The sequence below is a fragment of the Schistocerca serialis genome, chromosome 7, assembly GCF_023864345.2.
Source record: "Schistocerca serialis cubense isolate TAMUIC-IGC-003099 chromosome 7, iqSchSeri2.2, whole genome shotgun sequence".
Lineage (NCBI taxonomy): Eukaryota > Metazoa > Arthropoda > Insecta > Orthoptera > Acrididae > Schistocerca > Schistocerca serialis.
In genome coordinates this window covers 129354801-129366895 of record NC_064644.1, presented here as the reverse complement: position 1 = coordinate 129366895, position 12095 = coordinate 129354801, and the positions used below count along the sequence as shown (strand labels likewise).

General features: G+C 41.7%; 1 protein-coding gene across 1 annotated transcript in view; it reads right to left on the bottom strand.

Moving 5' to 3' along the window:
* The window catches only part of LOC126412926 (adenylate kinase 9-like), a 443130-nt gene that overhangs the window by 226089 nt on the left and 204946 nt on the right, over nucleotides 1-12095 (bottom strand). Inside the window, exon 6 of the mRNA XM_050082814.1 lies at nucleotides 3679-3788. Within this exon, the coding sequence (XP_049938771.1) occupies nucleotides 3679-3788 (110 nt within the window). The remainder of the gene's footprint in view (nucleotides 1-3678; nucleotides 3789-12095) is intronic.

Genomic DNA, 12095 nt, shown 5'->3' with positions numbered 1-12095 from the left:
ATATACCAGTGGTTTTGTAGACAATATTTGGCCTTTTATACTGGTTTGACTACCACAAAGTTATCAGTTAGGATAAATGGGCATAAGAGAGTGTATAGTGGTAACACACAAAATCCTGTTGCAAAGCGTGCTCTAGAACATGACAGTCATGATCTTGGTGCCTGTTTCATGACACATGCAATCTGGATTCTTCCCCCAGACACAAGTTTTTCAGCGCTATGCAGGTGGGAACTTGTGGTACAGCATGTGGTCAGTTTTCAACACCCACCTGGCCTTAATTTACTTTAATTACTCTGGTCTCAGTTTTTCTTGTATTGTATTGTATTTATTGGTCCAGTAAATCTTACATGTACAGTACAGCACATCAGATATTGGACAGGTCAAAGTATATCTTACAATTAAAACACTTTAGAAACTAGAAAATTATGTTCACAAAATTTTACAGCACTTCATATACTGGGAAAGTCAATGTGTAAGTTGTAATTAAACCACATTAGAGAGACTATTCCTTTCTTCACTCTGTTTGAGTTTTCTACTCTTTCATTTTCCAACCCATTTATTTTTCACTTCTCCCCCCTCCCCCCCCCCCCCCCCTCCCCCCCACTCCATCACAAACAATTCACTTAGATTTTTGCTCTTATTGACTCATGTATCAATGTTTTAGCAGTAATCTCTGTCTTGCAAAAGCTTGTAAATGTGATACATTTTTTATATGTGTGTTCTCCTGCCACTGCTTGCTGAGTAGATTTTTTTATCTACCCAATTTTATAATGTTAGGAATTTGTAACACCCCTATTTGTTTTACTGCCAACTAGCTGTACTATAGAGTCTACCAGAAAAATGTATACACTCCTTTTCAGGCTCCAAGATATCGATATTGTCATTGGATTTGAGTTACAAGTGTGTTGTAGTATGATCTTTGACTCAACAGATGTTAGTACTTTCATCGCAGTACTGAGAAAACAAGATGGCTGGAGCATGCTTGACATTTGAGCAATGAAAATATATTGTGACTTGGTTTTTCAAGTTTGATAATGCCATTGAAGTGCAACGTCAGTGGAGGTGAGGGTTTGAAACACAACCGCCAACCCACCGAACAATTAAATGCAAGATTGGCAAGTTTGAATTGCATGGAATGATTTATGATATTTACAAAGGAAGATCAGGAACACAGTGTACAGCTACAAGTCCTGCTTCGTCAGCTTTTGTGTTGGAAATATTTGTTAATTCTCCGCAGAAGTCTGCTACACAATGTGGACGTGAAGTGGGGGTTAGCAGTACAAGTGTACAAAAAATTCTGAAAGCTGTAAAGTGGAAAGCTTACATTCCATGATTACTGTACATGATTAATGATGATGATCCTGATTGCTGAATGCAATTTTGCAAATGGTATCAGCAAATAGTAAATGATGATGAACAATTTGTAATGAAGGTACTGTGGAGTGATGGGGCACAATTTAAACTTAATGGAACCATGAGTTGGCATAACAGTGTTTACTGGGCACTGGAAAATCCACATGTTTATATGGATAGAGTGGTCAATCTATCAGGGGTTCAAGTGTGGTGCAGACTATCATCTAGGGGCTTTGTAGGACCCTCTTTCTTTGATGCTACTGTCACTGGAGAAGTGTAGCTGGAAAAGTTATGCACATCAATTTTGCCAGGTATACGTGCACTTTATGGAGCAATGAAGGGGGCTTCTACCAACAGGATGGGGTGCCACCATGCTACCACATAGCCGTACGAGTTTTTGGGATGACAGTTTTCCGGGGCACTGGATTGGATGAAGAAGGCCTATTGAATTCCATTCACAGTCACCAGAACTACCGGTAACCCCTATGGACTTTTACTTGTGGGGAACTGTGAAAGATAGCGTCTATCGTCGTACACACTGGAGGAGCTTCGCCAGGGGCTTACAGTGACATATGCAGCGATCTCCACTGTAACACTGACTGATGTAGTTGCGGCGACTGCTTGTCGTTCTGTTATGTGTATAGCTGCCAATGGTGAACATTTTGAACATTTAAAATAACCATGTTCCAAACTAAAGGTTGTACAACAGGTGAGATCAATTATTAAATGCAAAATAAACACATAAGTAATACTTTTCAATACTTAAACTGTGTATACATTTTTTCTGGCAGACTCTGCGTTGTTTAGCAAAACAGCATTTAATTACTTCATAATTACTGTAATTCACAATACAAAAGTAACTGACAATGTAAATAAAATGTTTATTTAGGTTACTGGATTATATATTGAGATTCCATCTACACTAAAAAATAAGATACCCATATTTGAAACTCGAAATATGGTAGGAATACATCAGATATATAGTTTCAGTGCAATTAACAAAAACGTGATCAGAATTGTTTATTTGAATCATTTCACTTAATTTTCTTGAAAGCAACAAATATATATTTGACTCTGTGTCCTATTTCATGTACTACAATTGTCATATCTGAATGATAACATTTTCTGTAATTCTGAACAACTTCAGTGGTTGTAATTAACAAAATTACTACGTGCAACATTGTTCTAATTGTTAGTGAGAGTATGTAAGACCCATGAGTAATCATGCAGGAGAGTCAGTACAATGTAAGATTTTGAGCTGTACTGTGATGTAATGTCAAATAAATTTGTATACTCCTGAACCTTTCTTTGTCTTTTCACTTTATTAGAGAACCGTGCTGTTCTTGGCCCATTATCACTTAAGAAATTTACCCGGGAGGTTCAACTGCAGCAGAGCAAAACAGGAGTTAATTTTCAAGCTAATATTTTTTTTGAATAATCTGAAATACACTCATCCACTTCAAAATTAACATTTGTAAAGACTTTTAGTCTGATTTACTTTTATTTAACAAATACTATACCCAGCAAGGCAGTTATATTGCATATTTAACTGAAGTTCAGCCTTATATGTAAATTAAATGTGGACAATAAACAGTACAGATATGAGCAGAAGTAGCATTTAAAATGTGATGTCACATAAGGATGGTGAAGATATGATGAGCAGAATATCTAACAAATCAATACGGCACTAAATTTGGGAGAAAAGTTTTATGGCACAACTTGACTGAAAGAAATGACACGCTGATAGGATGCATCATGGAATCATAATTTAGTAAGGGATGGAACAAAGTGTGGTGGGTAAAAACTGTAGGAGGACACCAAGGCTTAAATAAAGTAAGTAGATTCATGTGGGTGTATATTACAGTGCTAAGGCAGGGATGAAAAGACTTAAGGGAGAGCAAGTGTGGAGAGTCACATCAAACCAATCAATATCACAACAACATCAAATATTTCGTAACATGAATCTCTTTATTGAGCAACAAATACTCCAAAGAGTTCTCATCTCATAAGAAATACTCTGAAAAAGGTTGCTACTCAATTTATTTGCTAAAAAGTCTTTTTGTGCCTTCTACTTTCAATTTTTGTTGATATTTACTTGACCACAGCAAGTTATTTTTATATCAGACATTCTTAATAATTTGTTCTGAAGCCTGCATAAGCTACACTATGGTATCTTTACACATTATGTGCAGCTGTAGTAGAAGATGTACAGGAATATTATCAACACTGTGTAAGAGCTTAAAAGAACTGATTTGAATTTTAACATGAAATTAACTACATTCAATACTAAGTAAATATGTATAATCAGTGTGCACAGTTACTCACGTCCTCAACTTGACTTTAGAAATAGCTGCCAGGCTATTCAAAATAACAACCTCAAGTGGTGGTGCTGCATTGATTTCAATCCATGATATGTTCTCCTCTGTTGCAAAATCCTGTAACAATTGATAACAAGATAATTGGTATGAAGATTAATTTAGCAACTTGTGTACTTTATGCATGTTTTCTACTAGTGAATAAATGAGATTACAATGTTCACAACTATTCAATAGCTACTGTGCACTCACCCTCCCCCCCCCCCTCCCCACTTGCTCCACGCCTCCACACACCCCCCCCCCCCCCCTCCCCGTCTCTTTTCAGCCCTCTGCCCTCTACCATTCCAAGATATTTTGATAATCAAATAAAAATCTGTTTAATGCCTCACAAGTTGTCATGACAAAAAATGCAAAGAACAAAAAAGGCCGTGTAACATAATGACCAAATTGTGAAATAGGATATTATTACAATGTGAATATTATAAATTAATAAATTTGTTTAGAACTGCTATGGAAATACATTTTAATGCCACAGAAGTATAGGGTTAAGAGAAAATTGCATTATTAATTTTCACTATATATGTACCAAAATATTTAATATGCATTAGAATGTTGTCAAATACTTGTATCCATGGGCTTGATCCCTTTCTGTACTAACTCTGAATCTTTTGAAATATCTGTGAAGAATACATTTAGATTTTCTATATTTCTTTCTTGTTGGAAAGAACAATATCAGTTACATTATTATCAAGAATCTGTCAAATTATTTGGTTTTTTAAAGATGTGTTTGCAAGTTGTTTAGAGGAAGCAAGCCTATGTGTACCTGAGCATTAGTCTTGGGAATCTGAAATGATGCATGTTTAATACAACCATTTAACATGCTATTGTCAACCTTCATTATTTTGCTGCCACAAATATAGAATCGTGATTGTATGATAAGTGTGTACAAATTTATTAGCTTTTACAGTTGGCAAAGGATTTCTTATTCTTATTATTACAGATATAGTGTCTCCAACCAGTTAACCTGTGATGTAATAGTTTTCACTTAAAATTAATTAATACAGAAGAGATCAGGATCTGAGGATATTGTAATTGATAAAGTCATTTTTGAAAGAGCCTTACTCCAAATTTTGACAAAATGAGTTAAGAACGGTACTAAATTCTACATACAGAGATACACCTTTGTGCATGAAAAGTGATTTATTCAGTACATTGTAAACATGCTTTTGTGACCTCATTTTTGAAGGGCCTTTACTTCTGAAATACTGCATTTTCAATGGTGATAATCATTGCACACTATCTGCTGAATGCTTAAAGCACCACGCATTACATTTTGCTCTTTGTAGTTTAAATGATCTTATTTTTGAACAGTGCAGTGAGCTGTAAAATGACATGACGTATTGAGCTGGAATGTAATGAAGTACCAAGACTCTTTGATGGAATGTAACAATATAATGAAAAGCATAGTTGTTACTCACCATATAGCAGAGATGCTGAGTCACAGAAAGGCACAATAAAAAGATTGTTGGAAAGTTAGCTTTTGGCCAACAAGACCTTTATCAAAAATAGACAACATACCACCTCCCCCCCCCCCCCCCCCCCCCACACAAACAAACACTCACTCACACAAATGCAACTCAAACACACATGACCACAGTCTCTGGGAGCTGGGGCTGGACTCTGAGCAGAAGTGCATTGTAGGAGAGGCAATGGGGTGGGGTTAAGGAGCCAGCTGGGGCAGGGAGGGGGAAGGATAGCATTGTAGGGGTCGGGGAGAGTAAAGTGCTACTAGGAGTGTGCAGCGATGTACGTATGTACTTTTATGTCTTTTTTCCACCACTATGGATCTTTACTCCTTCCATCTGTCTCAGTACAGAAAAGTTTCCTTATTCCTAGCCAGAACCCAGACCCACATACTGTCCCTGCATTGCTGCTTGGCTCATGGCATCCCCACAAATGACCTTTCCACCTAAAAAAAACCCTCCAATCTGCTCGTTTTCTCCTCCTGCCCTGGACTACCACTGTCCACCACCTGTACAACAACCTCAGAACCTCCCACATGTTCCCTCATAGCTGACAAACCTTGTCTTGCAGACCTACTACATTTACCGCACCCTCCAAAACTCCCTCCCAACACCACACAGAATCCAGAACCTAAACAAACCCGAAACACGGTCATGAATCTTTCCTCCTCCCACAGAAGTATCAGTCCTTTCAAATGCCTCGCCCTTTGCCTCCACCCAAAATTCAAACATGCAGGACTTGTTAAAGACTTTCCCTCTTCTCCCAGTCCCTACAGCAGAAACATTTTTCACAACCAGCCCTACCAATCAGACTCAAAGACCAATGTTGAACCCCGCCTGACTCAGTTCACTCCTTGATCCAAGCATGATCCACCCCCACTGCCCCCAAATCACCCCCTGTTAACTTTCCAGAATTTTTAACTTCCAACTTTCCCTCACCGCCATTCCCCAAATCACTCAACATGCAAACTAACCCTACATCCACAGAAAGAGCTACAATCCACCACCTTAAAACTGATCTCAATCTTATAATCCTACCTACTGCCAATGGCTCTACCACTGTTGGTTTGAACAGCAAGGATTACCTGGCAGAAGGGCTCCACCAGCTGTAAGATTCATCCACCTCAATCACCACCACAGTAACCCCATTCCAGAAATCCAACAGGATCTCCAGTGCCTCCTCAAATCCTTAGCCCTTCCCAGAACCTCTCCCCAGAGTCCACCTTTCTCCTCACCCCTACCACTCCCCACCTTCTACATGCTTCCTTAAGTCCATAAACTCAACCAACCAGGACACCACCTTGTCGCTTGTTACTGTGCCCCCACTGAGAGAATATCTGATATCATAGCACAACACCTTCAGCCTATTACCCACAACCTACCCTCCTATATAAAAGATACAAACAGTTTCTTCCACTGACTCTCCACTGCTCCTGTACCTTTACCACACGGTGTCCTGCTCATCACTATTGATGACACATCCCTTTACACTAACATCCCTGATGCTCATGGCCTTACCACTATTGAACACTGTCATTCCCAATGCTTGACAGATTCGAAATCTACCACATCCTTCGTAGCCAAGACCAACTATATCCTCGCCCAGCTTTGCTTCCCCTTTGAGGGCATTACCTACAAACAAATCCAGGGTACACCTATGGCAACCTACATGACAGCATCCAATGCCATCCTATCCATGGGCAGTCTATACGAATCTGTCCTAAACACCCAGAATCCCTAACCCCTCACTTAGTTCAGATTCATTGATGAAATCTTCGTGATATTGGTAAAGGGTGAGGATACCCTATCCGCATTCCTCCAGAACCTCAACACCTTCTCCCCATTTGCTACACCTAGTCCTACTCAACACATCAAACCACCTTTGCGATGTTGACCTCCACTTCAAAGATGACTACATCCATACCTCTGTCCATATCAGATCTACCAATCACCAGCAATACCTCCACTCTGACAGATGTCACCCTTTCCATACCAAGAAGACCCTTACACACAACCTAGCCACTCTCGGCCGTCACATCTGTAGTGATGAGCAGTCCCTCTCAAAATATACCAAGGGTCCCACTGAGGCCTTTAAAGGTCATAATTACCCTCCCAGCCTTGTACAAAAACAGATCTCCCATACCTTATCTCAAAAGTCACCCACAACATCCCAAAGTCCAACTGTCTGTCCACAGAGGAGCATTCCCCCCATGACTCAATGCCACCCAGGACTGGAATGACTGAGTTACATTCTCTGCCATGGTTTCAGGGTTTTGATTACCTCTCGTCACGCCCTGGAATGAGAAATGTCCTATCCACCATCCTTTCCACCCCTCCCAGACATATTTAAATATGTCTGCTTGTGTCTGTATATGTGTGGATGGATATGTGTGTGTGTGCGAGTGTATACCCGTCCTTTTTTCCCCCTAAGGTAAGTCTTTCCGCTCCCGGGATTGGAATGACTCCTTACCCTCTCCCTTAAAATCCACTTCATTTCGTCCTTCCCTCTCCTTTCCTCTTTCCTGATGAGGCAACAGTTTGTTGCTAAAGCTTGAATTTTGTGTGTATGTATGTGTCTGTTTGTGTTTCTATCGACCTGTCAGCGCTTTCATATGGTAAGTCACATCATCTTTGTTTTTTTTTTATATATATATATATATATATATATATATATATATATATATATAAAAAGAAAGATGATGAAACTTACCAAACAAAAGCGCTGGCAGGTCGATAGACACCCAAAAAAACACAAACATACACACAAAATTCTAGCTTTCGCAACCAATGGTTGCCTCGTCAGGAAAGAGGGAAGGAGAGGAAAGACAAAAGGATATGGGTTTTAAGGGAGAGGGTAAGGAGTCATTCCAATCCCGGGAGCGGAAAGACTTACCTTAGGGGGAAAAAAGGACAGGTATACACTCGCACACACACACATATCCATCCACACATACACAGACACAAGCAGACATTTGTAAAGGCAAAGAGTTTGGGCATTTTTTGGGCAGAGATGTCAGTCGGGGCGGATGTACAGAGGCAAAGATGAAGTTGAAAGACAGGTGATGTATGAGCGGCGGCAAATTGAAATTAGAAATTAGCGGAGATTGAGACTTGGCGGATAGCGAGAAGAAAGGATATGCTGAAGGGCAAGTTCCCATCTCCGGAGTTCTGACAGGTTGGTGTTAGTGGGAAGTATCCAGATAACCCGGACGGTGTAACACTGTGCCAAGATGTGCTGGCCGTGCACCAAGGCATGTTTAGCCACAGGGTGATCCTCATTACCAACAAACACTGTCTGCCTGTGTCCATTCATGCGAATGGACAGTTTGTTGCTGGTCATTCCCACATAGAACGCTTCACAGTGTAGGCAGGTCAGTTGGTAAATCACGTGGGTGCTTTCACACGTGGCTCTGCCTTTGATCGTGTACACCTTCCGGGTTACAGGACTGGAATAGGTGGTGGTGGGAGGGTGCATGGGACAGGTTTTACACCGGGGGCGGTTACAGGGGTAGGAGCCAGAGGGTAGGGAAGGTGGTTTGGGGATTTCATAGGGATGAACTAAGAGGTTGCGAAGGTTAGGTGGACGGCGGAAAGACACTCTTGGTGGAGTGGGGAGGATTTCATGAAGGATGGATCTCATTTCAGGGCAGGATTTGAGGAAGTCGTATCCCTGCTGGAGAGCCACATTCAGAATCTGATCCAGTCCCGGAAAGTATCCTGTCACAAGTGGGGCACTTTTGGGGTTCTTCTGTGGAAGGTTCCGGGTTTGAGGAGATGAGGATGTGGCTCTGGTTATTTGCTTCTGTACCAGGTCGGGAGGGTAGTTACGGGATGCAAAAGCTGTTTTCAGGTTGTTGGTGTAATGGTTCAAGGATTCCGGACTGGAGCAGATTCGTTTGCCACGAAGACCTAGGCTGTAGGGAAGGGACCGTTTGATGTGGAATGGGTGGCAGCTGTCATAATGGAGGTACTGTTGCTTGTTGGTGGGTTTAATGTGGACGGACGTGTGAAGCTGGCCATTGGACAGGTGGAGGTCAACGTCAAGGAAAGTGGCATGGGATTTGGAGTAGGACCAGGTGAATCTGATGGAACCAAAGGAGTTGAGGTTGGAGAGGAAATTCTGGAGTTCTTCTTCACTGTGAGTCCAGATCACGAAAATGTCATCAATAAATCTGTACCAAACTTCGGGTTGGCAGGCCTGGGTAACCAGGAAGGCTTCCTCTAAGCGACCCATGAATAGGTTGGCATACGAGGGGGCCATCCTGGTACCCATGGCTGTTCCCTTTAATTGTTGGTATGTCTGGCCTTCAAAAGTGAAGAAGTTGTGGGTCAGGATGAAGCTGGCTAAGGTAATGAGGAAAGAGGTTTTAGGTAGGGCGGCAGGTGATCGGCGTGAAAGGAAGTGCTCCATCGCAGCGAGGCCCTGGACATGCGGAATATTTGTGTATAAGGAAGTGGCATCAATGGTTACAAGGATGGTTTCCGGGGGTAACAGACTGGGTAGGGATTCCAGGCGTTTGAGAAAGTGGTTGGTGTCTTTGATGAAGGATGGGAGACTGCATGTAATGGGTTGAAGGTGTTGATCTACGTAGGCAGAGATGCGTTCGGTGGGGGCTTGGTAACCAGCTACAATGGGACGGCCGGGATGATTGGGTTTGTGAATTTTGGGAAGAAGGCAGAAGGTAGGGGTGCGGGGTGTTGGTGGGGTCAGGAGGTTGATGGAGTCGGGTGAAAGGTTTTGTAGGGGGCCTAAGGTTCTGAGGATTCCTTGAAGCTCCGCCTGGACATCAGGAATGGGATTGCCTTGGCAAACTTTGTAAGTAGTGTTGTCTGAAAGCTGACGCAGTCCCTCAGCCACATACTCCCGACGATCAAGTACCACAGTTGTGGAACCCTTGTCCGCCGGAAGAATGACGATGGATCGGTCAGCCTTCAGATCACGGATAGCCTGGGCTTCAGCAGTGGTGATGTTGGGAGTAGGATTAAGGTTTTTTAAAAAGGATTGAGAGGCAAGGCTGGAAGTCAGAAATTCCTGGAAGGTTAGGAGAGGGTGATTTTGAGGAAGAGGAGGTGGGTCCCGCTGTGACGGAGGATGGAACTGTTCCAGGCATGGTTCAATTTGGATAGTGTCTTGGGGAGTTGGATCCTTAGGAGTAGGATTAGGATCATTTTTCTTCTTGGCAAAGTGATATTTCCAGCAGAGAGTACGGGTGTAGGACAGTAAATCTTTGACGAGGGCTGTTTGGTTAAATCTGGGAGTGGGGCTGAAGGTGAGGCCTTTGGATAGGACAGAGGTTTCGGATTGGGAGAGAGGTTTGGAGGAAAGGTTAACTACTGAATTGGGGTGTTGTGGTTCCAGATTGCGTTGATTGGAATTTTGAGGTTTTGGAGGGAGTGGAGCTGGAAGTGGGAGATTGAGTAGATGGGAGAGACTGGGTTTGTGTGCAATGAGAGGAGGTTGAGGTTTGCTGGAAAGGTTGTGAAGGGTGAGTGAGTTGCCTTTCCGGAGGTGGGAAACCAGGAGATTGGATAGTTTTTTAAGGTGGAGGGTGGCATGCTGCTCTAATTTGCGGTTGGCCTGTAGGAGGATGCTCTGAACAACAGGTGTGGATGTGGGAGAGGAAAGATTGAGGATTTTTATAAAGGATAGGAGTTGATGGGCGTGTTGATTGGCTGAGTGGATGTGTAGGTGAAGGATTAGGTGGGTGAGGGCAATGGATTGTTTGGTTTGGAACTGGTATAGGGACTGATGGAAAGAAGGGTTGCAGCCAGAGATGGGAACTTTAAGTGTGAGGCCTTTGGGGGTGATGCCAAATGTCAGACAAGCCTGAGAAAATAAAATATGGGAGTGTAATCTGTCTAGGGCGAAGGCATGTTTGCGGAGGGAATGTAAATAAAACTTAATGGGGTCGTTGTGAAGGTGTTGTGAGGGTGACATGGTACTAGAAGGTGGAAAGTGGAACACGAGGCTGAAATGAAAATGAGAATAAATATGAAAAAATATATGGGGAGAGATAAAGGTAAAATTAGAAAGCAAATGGAGATATGGTGTGAAAAAAGGCGAAAAAGGGTTGGTTAGGGCTGGGCTATGTTGATCCTGTGGTGAACTTGTGTAGGTAGATAATGATGTGCATAAAGGTTAGGTGGTTGTGTTGCCGCCAAAACACGTTAGAGGGTGGAGAAATTCGGGAAAATTTCGAAAAAACTACGTGAGGATGTATTAAAAGGAGTGGTTTGGTGGTGGCAGATTATGGAAATGAAGCTAACAATTGCTTGATGAAGAAATAATGACGTTAAAACCTGTGGGAAGCGGCTAAAAATGATCGGTGATGTGAGAAAAACGGAAATGGAAATAAAGCAAAAGTTATTAAAACTGCCGAAAGGGTTGTTTAATAGCTGAAAGGAACTGTTTGTGGACTGGAAACGGTGGATTTTATAGCAGCAAAGCGGAAAAAAAATTTTTTTGGTTATGGTTTGGTTTTCCCTCTTTCCTGACGAGGCAACCATTGGTTGCGAAAGCTAGAATTTTGTGTGTATGTTTGTGTTTGTTTGGGTGTCTATCGACCTGCCAGCGCTTTTGTTTGGTAAGTTTCATCATCTTTCTTTTTAGATATATTTTTCCCACGTGGAATGTTTCCCTCTATTATATTCATATATATATATATATATATATATATATATATATATATATATATATTGTTGTAATTATTATGTTGCATGTACTGTATGCTGCATGAGAGAGATGTGGAGACATCATAGCCATCTCCTAGCATGAATGTGGATCACACATGTTGCTATGAGTCAGTGATATCACACTAGAAAGATCCAGTTGAAAAACAGCAACAGGCATAATTATTATAATAATTTTAAGAAGTTAAAGAACCACTCCTTGATCTGTAGGAAA